The sequence below is a fragment of the Hylobates moloch genome, unplaced genomic scaffold (genome assembly GCF_009828535.3).
Source record: "Hylobates moloch isolate HMO894 unplaced genomic scaffold, HMol_V3 SCAFFOLD_16, whole genome shotgun sequence".
Lineage (NCBI taxonomy): Eukaryota > Metazoa > Chordata > Mammalia > Primates > Hylobatidae > Hylobates > Hylobates moloch.
This window is the reverse complement of record NW_026652291.1, coordinates 13,044,965-13,067,100: the sequence shown is the minus strand read 5'-3', so window position 1 is coordinate 13,067,100 and position 22,136 is coordinate 13,044,965. Positions and strand designations below refer to the sequence as shown.

The 22,136-nt window shown below is 48.2% G+C and overlaps 1 protein-coding gene across 2 annotated transcripts in view; it reads left to right on the top strand.

Moving 5' to 3' along the window:
• The window catches only part of SLC24A4 (solute carrier family 24 member 4), a 176,624-nt gene that overhangs the window by 101,263 nt on the left and 53,225 nt on the right, over nucleotides 1-22,136 (top strand). For both annotated transcript variants that reach the window (XM_032180014.3, XM_032180015.2), the window contains exons 3-8: nucleotides 9,918-9,994; nucleotides 15,347-15,421; nucleotides 18,081-18,165; nucleotides 18,705-18,808; nucleotides 19,389-19,463; nucleotides 21,281-21,306. In XM_032180014.3, the coding sequence (XP_032035905.1) occupies nucleotides 9,918-9,994; nucleotides 15,347-15,421; nucleotides 18,081-18,165; nucleotides 18,705-18,808; nucleotides 19,389-19,463; nucleotides 21,281-21,306 (442 nt within the window). The remainder of the gene's footprint in view (nucleotides 1-9,917; nucleotides 9,995-15,346; nucleotides 15,422-18,080; nucleotides 18,166-18,704; nucleotides 18,809-19,388; nucleotides 19,464-21,280; nucleotides 21,307-22,136) is intronic.

Sequence of the window (22,136 nt, the reverse complement as noted above, 5' to 3'; positions counted from 1 at the left end):
TGGAGTCTCTGAGAAAATCTGTTCCAGGCCTCTCTCCTGGCTGCCAGCACTCCTTGGCTTGTAGACATACCACTCCAACCTCTGCCTTCGTCATCCCATGCCTTGTTCTCGGTATCTCTGTGTGTCTCCTCCTCTTCTTCTAAGACCACCAATCATTGGATTCGGGGTCCCCTGTAATGCAGTGTGACCACATTTCAACTTAACTACCTACCTCTGCAAAGACCTTATGTTAAAGACTGAATTGTGTCTCTCTAAGTTCATGTGAAGTGATGGTATTTGGAGATAGTGCCTTTAGAGAGGTAATAAAGGTTAAATAGGGTCATAAGAGTAGGGCCCTAGTCAAATAGGACTGGAGTCTTAGTCCTTTTAGTGTTGCTATAAATTAACACCTGAGGCTGCATAATGTATGAAGAAAAAAGGTTTCTTTAGCTAACGATTCTGATGTCTGGGAAAGTTCAAGAGTGGGCATCTGCGTCTGGTGAGGGCTTCAGGCTGTTCTCACTGATGGCAGAAGGTGAAGGGGAGCCAACCTGTGCAGAGATCACATGGTGGGTGAAAGAGGAAGCAAGAGACAGGGAGAGGAGAGATGCTCTGTTTAACAACCAGCTCTGGACGGGCATGGTGGCTGATGTTTATAATCCTAGCACTTTGGAAGGCCAAGGTGGGAGGGTTGCTTGAGGCCAGGAGTTAGAGACCAGCCTGGACAACATAGTAAGACCCCATCTCTACCAAAAAAAAATACCAAAAATAAATATAAGCTGGATGTGGGTATGGCGGCACATGCTTGTAGTTCCAGTTACTCAGGAAGATTAGGCGGGAGGATCATTTGAGCCCAGCAGGTCAAGGCTGCAGAGAGCTATGATTATGTCACTGCACTCCAGCCTGGGCGACAAAGCGAGACTCCGTCTCAAAACAAAAACAAAACCAAAAACAAAACCCAGCTCTTGCGGGAACTAGTAGAATGGGAAGTCACTCACCACTTGCGCCCAGGGCATTAATCTATTCACGAGGGACCTGCCCCCATGATCCAAACACCTCCCATTAGGCACTACCTCCAACATTGGGGATCACATTTCAACATGAGATTCGGAGGGAACAAACATCAAACTATAGCAACTGATGTTCTTATAAGAGGAGGAAGAGACACCAGCAGTGTGTGTGCAGAGAAGAGGCCATGTGAGGACACAGGGAGAAGGTGGCTATCTACAAGCTAGGAAGGGAATCTTCACCAGAAACCAACCCCGCAGGCACTTTGATCTTCCAGCCTCCAGAACTGGGAGAAAGTAAATTTCCATTGTTGATGACATCCAGGCCATGCTATTTTGTTATGACAGCCCCTGCTGACTAATACATCTTATTTCCAAATAAGGTCAATGCTGAGGATTCCGGTGGACATGAGTTATTGGAGAGACACTATTCAACTCACTACAGGGAGCCTATTTGTTTTTCTCTGGTTGGTCTTGAGTTGGAAGCAGGAGAAAACAGTAGAGAAGGTGGTTGTCACTGGCAAAACATGACCATTTTGGGCCAATTGCTGCAAAGGCTGTGGTCTGACATCCCAGGCTAGTTGCTTTGGAGCTGTGGGTCAGAGTCCTGTTGTCCTGTATGGACCAGCCATTGTCTGTTCGTATTAATTCAGGCTCTGGCAATTCTGTTGTTAACTAGCTGTGATGCTGAACAAAGCACTTGACCTCTCTGGACTTCAGGGTTCTCCTCTCTAAAGTGGGGGGTTACACCTCTATGCAGTGGCTCACACCTGTAATCCCAGCACCTTTGGGAGGCTGAGGCAGGCAGATCACTTGAACCTAGGAGTTCAAGACCAGCTTGGGAAACATAGTGATACCCAGTCTCTACTAAAAAAATACAATAATTAGCTGGGTATGATAGTGCACACCTGTAGTCCCAGCTGCTTGGGAGGATGTGATGTGGGGGATCACCTGAGCCTGGGAGGTTGAGGCTGCAGTGAGCTGTGATTGCACCACTGCACTCCAGCCTGGGTGACAGAGCGAGACCCTGTTTCAATCAATCAATCAATCAATCAGTCAATAAAAATGGAGGGTTAAGTGACTCTCAGTGAGGTGGGACAGGATCTTCAGCATCAGGGCAGGGAGAGAGGTGGGGTTGGCAAAGATGAGGTCATAAGTGTGGGGCCCTAAATCAAACAGGATTTGTGTCTCAGTCTGTTTAGTGTTACTATAAAGGAATACCTGAGGCTGGGTAATAAAGAAAGAAGGTTTATATGGCTCATGATTCTGATGTCTGGAAAAGTTCAGGAGTAGATATTTGCATCTGATGAGACCTCAGGCTGCTTCCACTCATGGTGGAAGGTGAAGAGGAGCCAGCGTGTGTGGAGATCACATGGTGAGAGAGGAAGAAAGAGAGACGGAGAGAGAAGTACCAGGCGCTTTTGAAAACCACCTGAGGAAACATTGCCCTGTGACATTAACAAGTCCACTTCCCTTCCTGGGTGGAGAACAGCTGAACCACATAGTACCTGGGCCCTTGTCCAGCTGTAGAAATTCTACAGTGTTTCCTCCTGGAAAGAGCATTCCTGTTGCTGAGTCTTCCAGGCATATTTTCTTTTTCATGGCACTGAATCTCTTTTGGAATGTACTGAAAGAAAGATAGGACTTTAAACTCCTTCTCATGCTAGTTAAGTCAGTGACTTAATCTAATTATTTTTACTCCTGTTTGGGACACGAGGGTGATGGTAGAAAATCCTAGATGTTCCAACTGTTCCCCATGAAAGGCATAAAATTCTTAGCAAAGTTATTTTAAACTGTACAATTGGGGGGGAAATCACAATTTTTTTCCTTTGGTTTCTGGCACTGGGATGGTTTCTAAAACATATACCTTATATAAGTTGAAACAATAAAAACTTGAGGCTATTTAAATTACTTCCCAGCCTTCCAGTCTGGTTTTCATCGTTTCAGAATAAACGTCAAGGCTTAGAAGGTGGGGTTATTTTGTAACAAGGGTAGAAAGCAAAGAGAGAGTGGCATGTTTTGAGGCAGTTTTTTTTTTTCCTTTAAAAAAATTCAATTCACAGTTTACATTCCCTAAAGAGAATTGACTAATTGAAAGGCTTAAGAAAAATGAGCAGCTCACAGAAAGCACATCTCTGTCAAAAATGTTCTGCCTGATAAGACTCGGTGTGCAGCATCCAAGAAGCAGTTTGGGAAGATAGGGGCTGAGGAGGCAGGGCCAGAGCACTGTCTCCTGGGGAGCCATCTGGGCAGAGGTCACACTGGGGGCTCCTGAGTTTGTGTCAGAAGGGAGGGGCCCGAAGTACATTCACTCCATAGGCATTTCATGAACACCTACTTCGTGCCAGGTTTGTGCCAGGACCTGGCAGCACAGGCATGACCGGTGTGGCCGGAGTAGAGTGGGCACGACGGGGAAGGTGGCATGAGTGAGGCTGGAAGGGTTGGCAGGGCCAGACCGTGCAGGGCCTTGAAGGCCAAAATGCAGTCTTTGGCATTTATCCTAAATGCTTGTTGAAAAGCTTTTCTGGCTGCCCTGTGGAAAACAGGAAGGAGCAGATTGAGAGAGGACCTGGGGACACCAGTTAGGGGGCAGTGCAGTGGTCCAGCAAGAGAGGACGGGGGCAGAGGAACTCAAGAGCAGATCAGGAGTAGGGTTGCCAGGGCTTGTGCAGGATTGGCTGAAAAGGAGGTGGGTGTATCAGTGAGTGTTCCCTGCAGGAAATAGAAGCCATGTTTAATTTTTTCAACAGAAAGGAATTTAATTCAGGGAATGAGATGCTTACAAAATTACAGGGAAGGCTGAAGGAGCAGTGCTACGGTCTGCATGTTTGTATGTCCCCAGCATTACGTGGAAGCCTAATTTCCAAGGTGATGTATTAGGAGACAGGGCCTTTGGAGGTGACTGGTTCATAGGGGTGGAGTCTTCATGGTTGGGCTTGGTGCCCTTATAAAAGCGACCCCAGAGAGCTACCTGCTCCCTTCCACTATGTGAGGATGCAGAGATAAGGCACCATGTATGAACCCTGGCCCTCACCAGACGCCGAATCTGCTACTGCCTTTGTCTTGGACCCCCCGGTCTCCAGAACTGTGAGAAATAAATTTCTGTTGTTTTTAAGCTACCCCAGTTTATAATATTTTGTTATAGCAGCCTGAATGAACTGAGACAACTGGGAAATGGAATGATCAAGTGTTCAGTAACATCCTGTGCAGGAATAAGGAAGGGGACATGATTACCAGGAGAGCCTCTTGACACTTAGGTCTCTGTAACCTTGGTTGCCAGTGGAAATGGCAGCAGGAAGAACACACTGCCTCTTTTCTGCCCTCTGAGTCCCCTAGGTTGGCAGAACCTACTTCACATGCAGAACCCTAGCTGCAAGGGAGCCAGGCTCCTCAGAACAGGAAGTAGGACTGGGCTGTATGATCCTGCAGTGCACAGCCAGCGCACCCATACCTAGGGTCCCTGAAGGGAAGGTTCATGGAAGGAAATAGAAAAGGACATTGAGTGCCTATTGGCCTGTCTACCTGTCACAACATATGAAGAAGGAGGTGTGGTATCAAGGACAATGTCAGGATTTGTTTTATGCAGACCCGGATGGATGGGAGGCCATGCACTGAGGGCAAGTTGAAGGTGCTTATAGGATGGCCGAGGAATGATGTTCAGTTGTCTGCTGGGCATGTTAGTTCTTGAGCTCAGGAAAGATTGAAATTTGGGAGCTGGATGTGGAGATTAAAAGTCAAAGCCAGGGAATGGTCACATGGGCAGAAGAGGGCCCAGGGTGAAGCCCCAAGACCACCAGCATTTAGTTCAGAGTCCCTCAGGGGAAGGGGACCCTCTAGAGGAGACTGAGGTGAGTGAGGAGAGGGGAGGCCAAAGAAGCTAAGCAAGAATGTTTCCAAAAGGTGGGATCACCCAACGGTATGGATGAATCTTAAACCATTTTGTTAAGTGAAACAAGCCAGACTAAGAAGGCTTCATATTACATGATTCCATTGATATGGTGCTCTGGGAAAGGCAAACTGTGGGGAAAGGAAATGTCAGTGGTATGGTGCACCAGATAGGGACGTGTTTCCACTGGCAGTCAAGGTTATAGAGACCTAAGTGTCGAGAGGCTGTCCTGGCAATCGTGCCCGCTTTCTTATTGCTGCACAAGATGTTATTGGATTTGGTTATTCCATTTCCCATGTGTCTCAGTCCATTCAGGCTCCTATAACAAAATATGGTAAACTGGGCAGCTTAAACAATCAGGAGTGGGGGTGCAGGGAGGGGTGATTACAAAAAGGCAGCACAAGGGAATTTTAGGGGTGATGGAACTATTCTGTCTGAGGTATGGTGGTAGATACACAACTGTAGGCATTTCTCAAAACCCATTGAACTTCAAACCACAAAGAATGAGTTTTAGTGTATGTGAGATCGATAAATAGATTGATCTGCTCATTTATATACACATACGTTCATTCATATACAAATAGGAAGCGGTCACTTGTATTAAATGTTTCAAGATCAAGGAATGTAAGTGACAGGTTTTCTCTGGATGCATTTAATAATGGCCTAGACCTCTGTATGGGTGAATTCTGGGCTGCAGGCAGAATTGACCTACAAAGTCCAATGTATGTTTCAGAGCACGGCCTCTTGGCATGGCCCTTAGAGCTGACAAGAACAGAGGGCCTGCTCCTGGGATGGAGGAGACCTTAGTCCTGAGATGTGCATCTGTTGGGGGTAAAATGCTCCAATAAAGAGAGCCTGGTATTAGTTGGGCTCCCAAGCTGGGTTCTCCTCTTATCTGTGCCAGACTGTGTTGGTGTGACTGCAGGTGACTTTAGTCTCTCAGAGCCTCCACTTCCTCTCAATAAAATGAGAATAATGAGTTTCTCAGAATTGACTGGGAACAGGCTTCAAGGCTTGATGTGGGCACCGCCCTCTCCTGGGGCTGGCTGCACGTTCCCCAGCAACTCTCCCAGGTCAGTGACCCCTAACTTATTCTACTCCACACCATCGCAATAAGCTTCTCACTGTCTCTCGGTCGTTTGTTTACTTGTCCTACAGACCAGGCACGTCCATGACGCTCTGTGCCTAATCCAGTACCTGGCACATAGTAAACGCTCAAGAAACATGCATCGATTTACATTCTTTCTGGATCAGGGGCTTTCCCACCTCAATAACCTTCCACCTTCTGAGTAACTTTGCCTTTCCCCGAAAGTCAAGCCACCCTCTGAGAGGAAGAGCTGCCATGTCTGAGGGCGCTCAGGGCCCGTCAGGGTCTCATCCAGCCATTCCTAGACAGTCCAGTGGCTACCAAGCGGGTGCTCTGTACATGCTGTTGAATAAATCCATCCATTTTGAGAAGCAGGAGCAATGTTGGTGAAAGTTTCGATCCCGGAACAGGCAGCACTAATTCAGAGCATCACCCATGGAGCTTTTTGTGTGTAAAGAAAACAGCTTAGGTGTGCCTGGAGGCCTCCGAATGGCGGATTGTAGGGTGCTGAGGGCACTGGAGGTGCTTCTGTCCCCAAGGATTTTGGAGTTTCCCATCCAATGTTCAGGAAGGCAACTGGCAGGAAGGACCTCCTCCAGCTTCCCTGGGCCCTGCTGACAGGCGAGGATGGGTGCACGGAAGGGAGGCAGATGCCTGGGGTGTGAGGACACCTAGGTGTGTCCAGGACCAAGAGCGATGGAAGCCACTTCTGGGCACCGAGGTCCAAAGGGGAGTGGGGAGCATCTGCCTTCCCTCTTGTCCCCTCTTTCCCTTCACCGCATGTCCCCAGGGCAGAGGGGTGCTGGGATCATCCCTGGTTCCTTGAGCCCAGCTCCACCTGCAGATACATCTCTCGCTTCCCTCCTCCCTCCACCTTCAGATTTCTGCAGCTTAAAGGCTTAGGCATGACCTCAAAAGCCATGTGTATGTTCCCTGCTGATCCCTCCCTCCTCCCTGGTGGGGATTTGAGCAGACAGAGCAGGCTCAGCCCCCTCAAACACGCAAGCGTTCCGCCCTTGAACATGGCCCAGTGGCTCCTGATCCCAGGAAACCCATGGGAGGAGAAGGCAGGCTTTCTCAGGAACCTGGGATTACACTGCTCCGGTCCTCAGATTCTCATGTAGCCCAAATCATCTCTTACTTTCTCATTCTCTTGCTCTTTCTTTCTCCAATAAGCGTTTTTCTTCTCTTTAGCTTTCATACACCAAGGCTCTGTGTTCTGTAGAGTCGTGGGGACAGAATGGATGTCAAGGAATGAGTCTGTAAGTTAATGATGGTGAGTGACTGGCAGCCTGGCTGAGCTCAGTAGTATCATTTCTTATGGCCCAGGTTCTGCTGTGATCTCCATTCGTAGGTGAGGGAACAGCCCCCGAGGTGTTAGCCAACTTGCCCAGGTCCCACAGGTCATCAGGAGCAGAGACACTTCCTGAAACCTAAGCCCATCAGCTACTAGAGATAGTGCACGGAACAGCTGTGTGGGACATCTGCAGTTCCAAGTTGTTGCTGTCAGTGACAAGGGTGGGAGGCCACAGAGTCCTGGTCTATACCCACCCCCTTCACCATGCCAGTGTCTAGAGGATTTTAATCCTGAACTGTGGAGCAGACTGATCTCGGCTATCAGCAGCCAACTGGGGAGGGTGGGGTGGATATCTGCCTGCTCACAGCCTTTGATGTCCATGCCAGGGCATGCCGCACATAATAAGGATGACTGATTCGTCACCATAGAAGCCATTTGTTCTCCTCCACAGCCCCCTCCAGCATGCACACAGGGGTGTAAAGCAAGGCATGAGGCCGAACAAGTAGAAGCAGCGGCAGATTGCCACTGAAGAGACAGAGGGTCAGAGAGGTTTCATGATGTGACCAGGGTCACATGAGCTCATGCATAGTCGAGCTAGGACTCCAGTCGACAGTGTGGCATGATTTCCACTTGGCCAGACCATCTCAGTGTTAGAGGTGGGGCTTAACCTTGGACGAGGAACACCAGGTCCCACTGTGAGTGCTGGTGTAGATGCCTGGGTGCTCTGAGCTGCTTACTTCCCTCTCTGAGCCTCATCTGAAAACAGGAACGTTGATGGCTCTAGTGCCTGCCTTGTGGGTTCAAGATGTGCCAGGAAGATGTGGATGGGTACAGAGGATGGTGGGGCACAGGCAGCCGGGAACTCTGCCAGTGACCACTGTCTTTGCTGGCAAAATTAAGGCGATAGATGCCATTCATTCTCCTCCACAGCCCTCCAGGATACACATGGGTGTGCAGAGCAAGGTGTGAGGCTGAGTAGAAGTCTGTTCCTACCAAGGGCAAAGCCATTTAGAACCAACGTCCCCTCCCTGCTGGAGGTCAGGTGATATGTCCCCAGCAGCAGAAAGATGACATGACATTATTCTAATTTTCAAAACTTCTCATTTTTCAAAAAATTTTAAAGATGTTATTCTAATTCCCAGGATTGGATAAATCAGTCAGCTCTCAAAACCCTGATTTGGAGAATCAGGAAATGTCTCGAATTTTCATGGCAGAAATGTTTATTGATCTGCACTGAAATATCCCAGCAGCTGCATTTCTCCTGGAAGTAAGATCTTGGCCTCAACAATGCCAAGTCTCTCCCTATGTAATTCTCCATCTCTGAGCTGACAAACCTTGAAGCCAATCCATGCCCTTGAACCGACAGCAGCAACTCTATTAAAGAAGTTTGATTACAAAAAAAGAGAGAGATGTGAGGGAAGCGGAATAATCTATTTTTCGTTAAATACTGCTTGTTTCAAAGTGGGAACATTTTCTGGGTGTCTGGGAAGCTGATGTTTTCTGTGGCTTGCCGAGAGAATCAGATCTGAAAAATCAGAAAAATTTCCATATAAGGGAGAAAGCATCATTTTCAGAGCTTAGGGCCAAATTATATTTGCAGAGAAGGGATTTCTGTCCTGGCAGTTTATTTAACAAGCATTTATCAAGCAACCAAAATGAACTAGGTGTCATTCCACGTATTTAAGGGGTTTACAAGGGTAATAAAAGTATTCTAATAAGATGAGATGATACATATTGTTGTTTTTGTTAATATTTTAACCTTTGTTTGTTCAGTCGATTGCTAAGGTTGATTGAGAACCTACTGTGTAGCAGGCCTGGCCTAGGTACTGAGGGTGCAGTGGTGACCAGGGAAGTGTGGATCCCTGACTTCCAGAAGCTTCCAGTTTAGCTGGTGTGGTGAGGGTGGGTGGAGATCTGAGAGTGGCCTAAACAGGATCTGTGACAATGGAATTCATTCGTGTATACCTCCATTCATGAGCGTGCTTATCCACTGATGATTTTGAATGTGACAGTGGCAGGTGAGAAGGGATTATTCCTCTATTACTGAGCAGATGAGTTGCTCAGAGCTGCCTGGGGATGCAGGAATGATACTCAAACCCCAAGCATTTGATTTAGATTGTTTCCACATCTTGGCTGTTATGAGCAATATGGCCATGAACATTGATGTGTAAGTTTTAGTGTGGACATATGCTTGCATTTCTCTTGGGTCTATACTTGTGAGTGGAATTGCTGGGTCATATGATGTATGCTTAATCTTTTGAGGACCTGCCAGACTGCCTCCCAGGGCTGTACCATTTTACATTTCCACCAGCAGTGTTTGAAATTCCAGTACCTCCATATCCTTGTCAACACTTACTACTATCTGTTCTGGGTTCTAGCCATCCTATTATGTGTGAAGCGTTTCATACTGTTTTTTAAAATGCAAGACATATCTAAAACATGACCACTCTAAGGGGCTGGAATATCTTTGCATAATCCAGTATCCAGCAACTATTTCCTGAGAGCTGGTCTGCCCCCAGACTGAGAAATGGCTGTCCTTCTCTCTGATCAGTCCAAAGCCAGATGGCTCTGCAGTTCCTTAGTGAACTCTCAGATGTCAAGTGAGGTTTGTTGGGAGGCCCATAGATAACTAACACTCTGCCATCTCTTCCTGTCTTCCAGCAATTCACGAGTTCCCCACAGACCTGTTCTCCAATAAGGAGCGACAGCACGGAGCCGTCCTGCTGCACATCCTTGGTGTAAGTCGTCCTCCCAGAGTGGTCACAAAACTTATGGCACATGAAGCCTCTCTGCACAGCGGGGCAGAGCCGTGGCGTGTCTGAGATCTTTTATTCTTGTAACACAGCCCAGTGAGGAGAGCAGAGACTGGGCACGTTTTACCCACAAAGAAATGGTGTCTTAAATGTGTTAGGTGACTTACCCGGTGTCACACAGCTAGTGGCCCCAGGACCAACACAGGAATGCAAGTCTTTCCTGTATCCCATTTTCTGATTTTGTAAAACAGGGATGATGGTACCTATTACAGGGTGTGAATATGAGTGAATATGGGTCAAGGGCATCAGTGTTGCATGGCACATGATAACTCCTACAAATGCTTGCTGTCCTGATTCCCATGACTACCCCTAAATTTTAATACCTTTATGTCACTACGTAGATGGTCCCTGAGTTAGGATGGTTCCACTTACTATTTTTCAGTGTTATGATGTTACAAAAGTGAGACATATTCAGTATCACTGTTCTGGAAGTATAAAGAAACTATACTGTAAATTTTGAAGTTTTATCTTTTTCTGGGCCAGTGATACTCTCTCCTCATGCTGGGCAGTAGCACCAATTGCAGCTCCCAGTCAGTCATGTGGGCATGAGCATAAACAAACAACCAGTACTTTACAGGGTGCTGTGTTGCCAGATGAATTTGCCTAGCTGTAGGCTAATTAAGTATTCTGAAGCACGTTTAAGGTAGGCCAGGCTAAGCAATGATGTTCAGTAGGTTAACTGGGTTAAATGCATTTTCCACTTAAAGTATTTTATTTATTTATTTATCTATTTATTTTTGAGATGGAGTCTCGCTCTGTCGCCCAGGCTGGAGTACAGTGGCACGATCTCAGCTCACTGCAACCTCTGCCTCCTGGGTTCAAACAATTCTCCTGCCTCAGCCTCCCAAGTAGCTGGTATTACAGGCATGTACTGCCACACCTGGTTAATTTTTGTATTTCTAGTAGAGACGGGGTTTAACCATGTTGGCCAGGCTGGTCTCGAACTCCTGATCTCAGGTGATCCACCTGCCTCGGCCTCCCAAAGTGCTGGGACTACAGGTGTGAGCCACCACCCCCGACCCACTTAAAGTATTTTAAACTTAAAATGGGCTTATCAAGTTATAACCTCATTGTAAGTCTAGGAGCATCTGTAGTTTAAAACTTTGTTGTACTTCTCAAACTTCCTCCCTATTCATATGGACCTTGATGACAAATGGTGGGAGGGGGGTCAAGTAGTAATTCAAAAAGAAATAGGAGTTCAAACCTAAGTTACAAGTCACTCTCTGTGCTGGAATAGGCAAACTACAACCCTAGCCAAATCTGGCTCAATGCCTATTTTTGTAAATAAAGTTTTATTGGAACACAGACACTCCTATTCATTTCTATAATATCTGTGGTTATTTTTGCACTTCAGAGGCAGAGCTGAGTCCATGCATCAGAGACTGCCTGGCCCACAAAGCCAAACATATTTATTATCTGCCCCTTTACAGAAAAGGTTTGCTGACTCTATTGTGTGGTGTGGAGAAACGTAGTTGGTTAAGGTTTGCTTCTCTGCTTTGGATCAACCACAGCAAATTTTCCTCCTGATCAGCTTCCCTGACCATCCAGCACCATCTGCTTGTATATTTAAACCCAACCCAGTATTACTCTTTGCAAGAGATCATTAAGAAAGTGAAATCTGGAATTCCCACATAGGTAGTAACAACCAGAAAATAAAGAATGGGTGAAGTTTTAATTAACAGGGTAAGCCATTAATGAAAATGAAGACTAGAATGAGGGTTGTTGGCACATTTTGAACGACAGACGTGTTTATTATTTCTATAATAGAGTTATCTTTCTTGTTTCTCTGGCTTTACACTCCCTCCCCTTTCACTAAGGGACTGTGGGTGTGGCTAATTGGTCCCATAGTTCTGTGGTCCTGCCTCGTGAAAGTCTTGGCATAGCTGAAATAAAACAGGTTTCTGCTGAACCTGAGTGCACCGTGGGAATTTCACAGGAACCCTTTAGAGGAGGGGTTACCAAGCTATGGCTGGAGAGCCAAATCCAGCTCACCAGCTGTTTGTTTGTTCGTTTTTTAAATGAAGAAAAGAGGTTTAACTGACTCACAGTTCGGCATGGATGGGGAGGGTGAGGCCTCAGGAAACTTACAATTATGGTGGAAGGGGAGGAGGCACATTTTACACGGTGGCAGGGAAGAGAGATCATGCAAGAGCAGGGAAAACTGCCTTATAAAACCATCAGATCTCGTGAGAATTCACTCACTATCACGAGAACAGCATGGGAAAATCACCCCTATACCACCAATGGTTTTTATAAATAAAATTTTATTGGAGCACTGCCACACCCATTCTATGGCTCGTTTTTGTTTCACAACAACAGAGTAGCTGTGGAAGTGACTATTTGGCCAGCAAAGCCTAAAATATTATCACCCCCATACCACCAACTGTTTTTATAAATAAAGTTTTATTGGAACACTGCCACACCCATTCTATGGCTCGTTTTTGTTTCACAACAGCAGAATAGTTGTGGAAGTGACTATTTGGCCAGCAAAGCCTAAAATACTACTATCTGACCCTTTACAGAAAAAATTTGCTGACCTCTCGTTTTTTCTTTTTTTGATTTGAATGGGTAGATGAATGCTGACCTCTTCTTTAGAGCACAGAAAGAACCTAGCTTAGGGGCCAGTTTTGCCTGCAGTGCTCCGTGACCCAAGAGATGGAAATCGGGGCGCCATCTTGGCTCATCTTCTCTCCTCATTGTTTCTCAGGGCTCAGAAGAGAGAGAGGCCTTTTGGCCTCTCGGGAGGTGATGTTGGGGATTGCTGTGAGTGTGAATTCAAGTCAGAATCCTAAGCTTTGTATCAGGGTCTCCCCCACCTGCCTTCTCCCCTTTACCCACACCCCTGCTATTTGTTTCTTTTTACTCCTCTTCCCCAAAATGTTGACAATGAGTCAAATCCAGTAGATACCTGCCTCAGATGCCCTGGACGCAGCTAATATATCTTCTACTTTATTAATCCCAATGAATGAATGGTGAACTTGATGAGTATCACTGTTTTAGCTGAAGTAGCCCAGCCTTTCTCTTTTGCAACCAGGACATCCATAGCACTTTTTCTTTGAAGAAAGACATGGCTTCCCCCAGTGCTTAGAGCAAAACCCATCTCTTTTCTGTGGGTCCTGGTCCTTGCCTCTCCCTCCAACCTCACATTCTCCGTTTTCCACTCTCTCTATTCTACCTGTTGTTCCTCAAGTGCATCGAACACACTCCTACCTCAGGGCTGTTGCACTGCTGTTTCCTGGTAGATATTTTACTGGCCAATTTGCTTCTTTGTTCCCCACTAGGTAAGTTATAGGAGAGGGTTTTCCTGGCTTCCTCACAACTGTATCTCTGATCCCCTCGGTAGTTCCTGGCACATAGGATGAGCTCAGTGAAGCCGTGCTGGCTGCTGAACGGAGGGATGGGCCAGAGAGAGGCTCCAGATATAAAACCATTTTAAAACTGCTGATCTGTTTTACTTCATCATGAGACAGATGCCGAAATCAAAACCTAGAAAAGTTTCTTATCCAAAGTCACATGGCAAGTCAGTTCCAGAACCAGCCTTAGAATCTGGGTCCTTTACTCCATGAACCTCCGAATGTCAATGGCCTGTGAGTTTTAATGGTGCCAGCGTTATTAAGTAGCATCCCAGGAAATGCTGGATCTCAAGTTGCCATTTGTTTTGGCAGTGGATGGGCAGTTCGTCACTTTAATGCCTTCCCTAAAAATAAAGGGAGCAAATCAGGATTGTTATTATTATTTTAAATTCTTAAAATGACGGTTCTGAGTGCTTTCCTTCTTGGCTATTAGGGTTAGGTCTTGCCTGTTGAGGGCGGACTCTGGTGCTAGGAGAGAGAGCTGCTGCTTTAAGAAGAGATGCTTGAGAGAGTAGGAAAAAAAAGTGTTTTTCCTGCTCTCAAATTTGCTCACCACATTCTGCTTCAACAAACACACAACAAAATGCGTGTGGGTTTTTTCCCCACATGCCAAGAATTCAGCAGACACCAGCTGGGTGTCCTCTAACTCAATTCAGTTCTGACACCGTACCTAGAGACAGCAGCAGCTCCCACCCACCAAGGGCTCAGTCCCACAAGACTGCTTCTTCTTTAGATGGCAGTTGCAAACCTAAAGTTGTTTTACCTGTGCTTCTGAACAACCTGCTATAAATCAGCGTTCCCATGACCCCCTCTTTGCGCTCAATTAATTTGCTAGAGCGGCTCACAGAATTCAGGGAAACACTTTGACTTCCATTTGCCAATTTATTATGAAGGATATTACCAAGGATACAGGGCCAGGTGCCTTGGCTCACTCCTGTAATCCCAGCACTTTGGGAGGCTGAGGTCAGAGGAGCACTTGAGTCCAGGAGTTCAAAACCAGCCTGGAAAACATAGTGAGACCCCCATCTCTAAAAATAATAATAATAATAATAATAAACAGAATTAGCTGGGTGTGGTGGTGTGCACCTGTAGTCCCAGCTACTTGGGAGGCTGAGGTGGGAGGATGATGAACCCACAAGGTAGAGGCCGCAGTGAGCCAAGATGGCACCACTGCACTCCAGCCTGGGTGGCAGAGTGAGACCCCGTCTCAAACAAAAAGGGATACAGATGAAGGGATGCATAGGGCGAGGTATCGGGGGAAGGGGTGCAGTGCTTCCATGCCCTCCCTAAGCACACGACCCTCCAGGAGCCTCCACATGTTCAGCTATCAGGGAAACTCCTTAAGCCCTATCCTTTAGGTTTCTATGGAGGCGTCATTACATAGGCGTGACTGATTACATTATTGGCCACTGGTGATCAATTCAACCTCCAGCCCCTCTCTCCTCCCTGGCGGTTGGGGGCTGGGGCTTAAAGTCCCAACCCGCTCATCCTGCCTTGGTCTTTCTGGTGACCTGCCCCCATCCTGAAGCTACCTAGGTGCCCTCAGCCACCAGTCACCTCACTGACCTGCAGAAGACATTCCTATTATGCCCGAGGTTCCATGGGTTTCGGGAATTGCGTGCCAGAAACCAAGGGCAGAGACCAAATATATGTTTCTTATTAGATCACAAGAGGAATGAGCCCCAGTGGCCTGAGTTTTCATCCCCTCTACTGCTCAGCATGTTATCGCTGCTCCGGGCCTCAGTTTCCCCATTTGCCAGTAAGGGGATTGAGGGAATGAAATCTATGGTGTTGGAGTTTTCCTGTGTGCCCCACTCCGTCCGCCTGGCCTCTGCCCCGGCAGCCTGGTTTGGGGCGCGGTGGGCCCTTCGCAGCTGCGGCAGGGACCCTCACCGGCCCTGCCTGTCTCCTCTCTCCTTTGCAGGCTCTGTATATGTTCTATGCCTTGGCCATAGTGTGCGATGACTTCTTTGTTCCGTCTCTAGAGAAGATCTGTGAGGTACGTGGAAGGGACTTGGGACACCTTGGTGAAGCCTTGAAGATATGTGGGACATAAATACTAGGCCGAGAAGGCCAGGGATGGCGTGGGGAGCATGCTGGTGGCAAAGACTGTCACACCAAGCACTTAATGTCTGCCCCATGGTGAAGCCTCGCCGGAAACCCTCAAATTAGCCTTGGTGGATGGCAGCCTATCCCAGAACTTGGCAGAAGAAAATGCTCCCGGTGTGAGATCACTACCGAGAACCACTGGGTCCACAGCAGGCTGTTGGCATGTGTGTCCAACCTGGCTAAGTACAAAGCCCAGGCAGGCCTGCCAGCTGCAGTGGAGCATTGCCTGTCACCAGCTGCAAGTGGCAGGTGACAGGTGGGCCCACCCCCACCCCGCCAGGGAGACGCCAAGCTGCAGCGGCAGGGAATTCCCCTCTGTCCTGACCTTTGCAGGCTGGTGTTTTCTCCCCACAATTATTTTGTTAGTTTTTTACTTTCTTTCCTTATTTCTCCTCATACACAAGATCCCAGTGTATCTCATTGCTCCACCTTACTCTTGCCTTCTACTCAAGGAAGGAAATTGACTTCCATTTGCAGCACCTCCCATGTGAGGAATGCCCAGGGCTTTGCCACCCTTCATCCCTATGAAATCTCCCACGTGTTTGAGGCCATGTCTTCATGGTGACATTTGCAGCTGGGAAGGCGGGTTGTTCAGGGCAGGTGCTTCCCTGTGACTTTCCCCCTGCTGGGCCCAGCTTGGGGAGCTCAGTGTCCTTGCAGAGTTGGGACTGGCTGCTTTGGACCTGGGCCCCCCAAGCAGTGACCTGGCAAACGTGTGCAAAGGCCTCCCCTTACCCCACATCCCCTCAGATGGAGCCATGTGCTTGCCTCCATCCAGACGCTTGTCAATGAGGGAATGGAGCCAGGGGAGGAGGGTGAGGAACAGAGTCCGGAAATGCCCACTGGGATGATCGTGCGGGAGGGTCACCCACGGCCCCTGTGGAGTGTGCGCTGCAGCAATGGCGGTTATTAAAAGTGTTGTTGCTTCTGCCTTCCAGAGGCGGCCCTTGGGAAGGATACAGTCAGCTGATCCTTACTGAATACACACCTAGGACCCACCCACTAGGCAGAGAGCTTGGGGAAGCCATAGCGATGGGGTTGATGGGAGCCTATGGAAGGTGAAAGGTGGATGACTACAGTGTAGGGCCACATACAGTGGAGGTGCATGCACCCCATAAGGTTACCTCTATCCCTAAGGATGGAGGTGAGCAAGGGTGGTGGTCTTAGCCCTGTAGGTAAGACCGATGTCAAGGGCTCAGTGAGAGACATTAAAGGACAGGGGAGCCAAAGGGAGAGGGGGAGCATCTCTCTTGGGGGAGATATCTGGGAAGGCTTCATAGAGGAGGTGGCATTGGGACCAGGTTTCAGAAGTGGGAAGGAGTTTAGCAAGCAGAGAGGGAAGGGAAGGGCATTCCAGGCGGAAGGAATGGCCCGGGCAAAGGCAGGGAGGAGGGAGGACAGGAGGCAGCATGGTTTGGGTTCTGCTGAGAGTTTTGGAGATCCTTTGGGAGCAGAGCCTCTTCTGTGGAACCCTGCTTTTTGGCAGGGTTAAGGTGGCCGGCTTCTGCCCTGGAGATCAGTGCTGTGCCCCCACCCCAGACTCCGTCAAGCCCAGAGCTCTAACCCTTCTGAGGACTCCTCTAAGGTTAGCTGACCAGTGGGTTCCTTGGTGGCCCCAGAACCCAGGGCTGCTCAGGGATACTTTGGGAGTTGGGGCTGGTGGAGGTGAGCCCTGTCCTGAGGGGCCTTCTGAGAACCACAGAGTGGGCACCTCCCGATTGGTTTTCAGGCAGACCCTCAGTCTCCATGGTTTCTCCAAACATTCAAAGCCTCCATCACGCATTTCAGATCAGAGGATGGGCTCTGTGGCCAGACATGACCTGGACAGGCAGAACGGGCCCCAACCATGAGTCCCCACCCTTTCCCGTGCCAGCTTAACCCTGGAACCAGCACCTCTGGGTCTTTGTGAGCCACTGGATTACAGGCCTGCCGTAGAGAAGGACTTCCAGAATGCAAGGCCCAGCTGCGGGCCAGAGGCCTCCAGATCCACAATGCTGACATTCTCATTGAGGCCCCCAGTACCCAAAACCGGCACGGAAGGGGATGGTCACTAGACTAGTGTGCTCCTGTGGAGCACCACTGTGTGCCAGATGCTGTTCTAGGCACCAGGGATGCAAAGATGGGAAAGACCAGCTGCTGCCCTCATCATCTGGTGAGGGAAGGCAAGCGTGTGGACCACAAACCCTCATGTGAAATTCACATTTCAATAACAGCAGATAAAACACATCATGTATCTGAGGGAAGTCACTAGCTGAGTGGATGCATAGGAAGACTTCATCAGGGAGACATTATTTGGTCACAGGCTTGGAGGACAAACCGGAGATAGTTAGGGGAGGAGGAAAGGGGCTCTGAGAGGAATGCCTGGTAGAGGCTGGAGGGCAGATGGCAGAGGGCAGACAGCATGTGCCCAGGGGTGAGAGGCTGCAGGCAGACGAGTTTGGCTCAGGCTGCAGCACTGCCCTCCTGCATGCCCCTTGGCTGTGGAGCGTCCAGTGATGTCCAGTGCCCCCACGTCACACCCTGAGGGTCTGTGGTCACTTCTGTTTCAGAGACTCCATCTGAGCGAAGATGTGGCTGGAGCCACCTTCATGGCTGCAGGAAGCTCAACGCCAGAGCTGTTTGCATCTGTTATTGGTAAGAAATCCCCTCCAGCCTGAGACACAGGATCTAGAGAGTCCGTTTGGTGCCAGAGCAGTGGGGGCATTTGTCAGCTCTGAGCCTCACTTTTCTCATCTGTAAAATGGAAGAATTCAAGAGGCAGTAAGTAGACTGGTGGTTTCTTGGGGGCATGTGGTAGAGTAGGGTGCTGAGGGGTGATAAAAATGTTCTTTTTAAGGTGATAAAAATATTCTAAAATTAGATTGTGGTTTTGGTTGCACAATTCTGTGAATATACTAAAACCACCAAATTGTATGTTTAAATGGGTAAATTTTGTAGCATGCACATTATATCTGAATAAAGCTGCTCAGAGAAAAAGGGAAGATTGGAGTAGCTGGTCCCTGGTGGCATTTTCACCTCCCTGGTTCTGCCACTGCTTCTGCCATTCTCTTCCGCTTCACAGGTGCTCTGTTTGATAGTAAAGCAACCCACTTTCCTGTGAAAGGGGGACACTGAGGAAGGGGCAGGCTGGGGACGCGTGGCTGAGGCCCAGGGTCTGTGTGTTTCCTTTCCAGGGGTGTTCATCACCCACGGGGACGTCGGGGTGGGCACCATCGTGGGCTCCGCTGTGTTCAACATCCTGTGCATAATTGGAGTGTGCGGACTGTTTGCTGGCCAGGTCAGTGGTTTCTCCCTGGGCCTGGCAGACGCATGCCCTGAAGTGTTGGGGATGAGCCTCTATGACAAGAGGTTGGGGTAGCAGTGGGGACACCCACAGGACAGCTGAGCTGGATTCTGGATACATTTGGGGCCTGGTTTTGGCCTCCCCAACAGGGAGCATGAAGCTGGATTGTCATTGATTCCCCATTAGATATCCTCAGAGCCCCAGGGGAAATGTTGGACTTGACCTCAGAGAGGCGGGCTCATGAGTGAGGCCCTGCCTTGCAGAGGGAGATGGAAGTGGGCAGCCGACTGTGCGTGAACGTGCCAGGATCGGGTGGAGAGCGAGAGCCTCTGGCCTCTGCTGTGAAACACACACTGTTCTGACCTCAGAGGAATAGAGGGCAGCTTTGCCATGGCTTGAGAACATTACTTGGTTTCGTTCTGTTCCCTAAATATAACAAAGAACAAGTGTGGCCTGGAGTTAGGAGGAGGAACTCTGTGGGCGTGCCCTGCACTGTAGGGGGAGGAGACCTGGGCAGCTGCACCCCCTCCCCGCTTCCGCGCTTATAGCAGCAACGTCGGGGCTCTGCTGGCAGGTGGTCCGTCTAACGTGGTGGGCTGTGTGCCGAGACTCCGTGTACTACACCATCTCTGTCATCGTGCTCATCGTGGTGAGTTGCCCCTCCGCCCCCAAGGTCAGGTTGGCTGGGACCCTGCGAAGGCACATGACCCCTGCCCATCTCTGCCCCTGGCACTGTGACCAGAGAGGACTCACAGCACCCAATAGTGGGGTGTGCCAGCCACTCACTGTGGTCACAGTGACCAGCCCCCCACCCCCAGCACTGTGCCTCCCTTTCCCCAAAACTGCAGACCCAAAACCTCTCCCACAGAAAGTGGGAGATAATAAATCTTTGTCTTAAACTGCTGAGAAACCGGTCAGAAATGGTACAGCTGGGTCCTGTAGGCCAGGTCCTCTGCTGGGCTGCAGTTAAGGCGTTAGCCAGGGTAGAATCATCGCAGAGCTTGGCAGGCAGGGCTCTGCTTGCAGGGTCACTCACGTGGCTGTGGGCAGGCCTTGGGCCGCTGGCTGTTCCACAGGGCAGCTCTTAGCTGGGTGGCGGGCTTCCCTCAGAGCGAGGGCCAGAGGCACCAAGATAAAAGCCACAGCCTTTTCCTAACCTGCTCTCAGGGGTGATACCTGCCACGTATGCCATATTCTGTTTGTTAGAAGCAAGTCACCAGGTGCAGCCCACATGCTAGGGAAGCATGAATGTCAGGCAGTGGGAGCATGGGGACCCCCCTACAGGCTGCCTACCACACCCCCCCAAAAATAGATGTCTCCAATGATTCTACAGATAAAACAATCTACAGATATATGATTTCGAAAAGGTCAACATATGCCCTAACTATAATATAAAGGAGAAATGTAATCTATAATAAAATAATACATATTTCAGTATGTAAATGTTTTGGCACGGAGATGCCAGGAGATCCAATGAAGGGATTGGTTCCCTCCCACACAAAAACAATCTCTGAGACCGTCTAGTACAAATGCAGACTGATGCCCAAGTGATGGGCTGGCACCTAAGCCCCGTGGGTGGTGCCGATGTTGATGATGTGATTTTCCACAATAATGAACGACTCCTGATAAAATTCCAAACAGAGCAAAGTATAATCATTCCTTGATTTGCATGACAGTTACCTTACTAGAAAATTAAGGATTCACTAAAACAATGTAAAAACTCTTTGATTTCTAAAATGAAGTGAAGGCTGGGCACGGTGGCTCACGCCTGTAATCCTAGCACTTTGGAAGGCCGAGACGGGCTGATTGCTTGAGGTCAAGAGTTTGAGACCAGCCTGGCCAACATGGTGAAACCTCGTCGCTACTAAAAGTACAAAAATTAGCCGGGTTTGGTGGTGCATGCGTGTAATTCCAGCTACTTGGGAGCCTGAGGCAGGAGAATTGCTTGAACCTGGGAGACGGAGGTTGCAGTGAGCCAAAATCACACCACTGCACTTCAGCCTGGGTGACAGAGCAAGACTACATCTCAAAAACAAAAAAAGATACACCCTCCAACACACACTTGCACACCATATATACACACACACCCCATACACACACACATACACACATGCACACACACTTAGCTATCTTTCAGTCTTTGAGATTTCTTGATTATAGCAACTCTATTCCATGAATAAGGGGAGGCTTCTGCCAGGTTAGCCCCCAGCAGCTACTTGGACTGTTATAAAGCACAGGACATATCTCTGGGGGTGGCCATGCTAAGCTGGGGCCATGTAATACAGTACACTGCTGGCCTAGGCTACACTAAGGAAAGGCCTGTAGGTGAGCAGCTCAGAAATGGACCCATAAAACATATAACAAGGCCAGTATAAATTGGCTCTGGGTGCCTGGGTGTCTGTGCTTGTTCTTGTTTGGAAATAAATATGTCCCACCCATCTCAATGCTGTTTCTTTTGCCTTACAGTTCATATATGATGAACAAATTGTGTGGTAAGTTTTTCAAGTGTATTTTTCATTGTTCTTTTTTGTTGTTGTTTCCAGTATCCTTATTTGTTGGGTTCCCTGAATCTTTTTAAAAATTATTTTTATAAACTTAAGCTTATTAACTTGTGAAAGTAAAAAAAAGATGTCATTCTAAGCAATCATGCCTTTCTTTATCCTATCAAAGTGAGAGAAGTTGTTTCCCTTAATAGTCCCATCCTGCTAGGTATCATGATATATTATAAAGCAAAAATCTGAAAACAGTATGGTATTTTGCAAAGGGATAAGCATAGGCCAATATGGAATGCAGTAATGGGCCTATTTCTAGAATGGGGTACATTGCAGAAATGTCATGATAAGGCAGTGAGTTAGGAATAGAGTCTTGAATGCTACAGGGACAACTGGGAACCCACACAGAACAACACAACATCAGATCCCTACCTCACACCTTATACAAGGGTAAACTCCAGATGATTTAAAGATATTACTGTAAAACTGAGACTTTTTAGAAAATGTCAAAGAAAATATAGGGACTCATCTTTAAGAAACTGAGGTAGGAATTGGTTTCTTAATGAAGATACATAGCCGGGCATGGTGGCTCACACCGGTACTTTCAGCTACTAAGGAGGCTGAGGTGGGAGGATGGCTTGAGCCCAGGGGTTTGAGACCAGCCTGAGCAACATAGTGAGACCCCATCCCCCAAAACAGATACATAAATCACAAACTTCTGAGGAACAGGTTGATGTTTCCACTCTATTTGGTAGCATGGGAATGCATCTTACATTTGTAACTCATAAAAATTTTCTTTTGATTGCCAACGATTCAGAATCTGCGTGCAT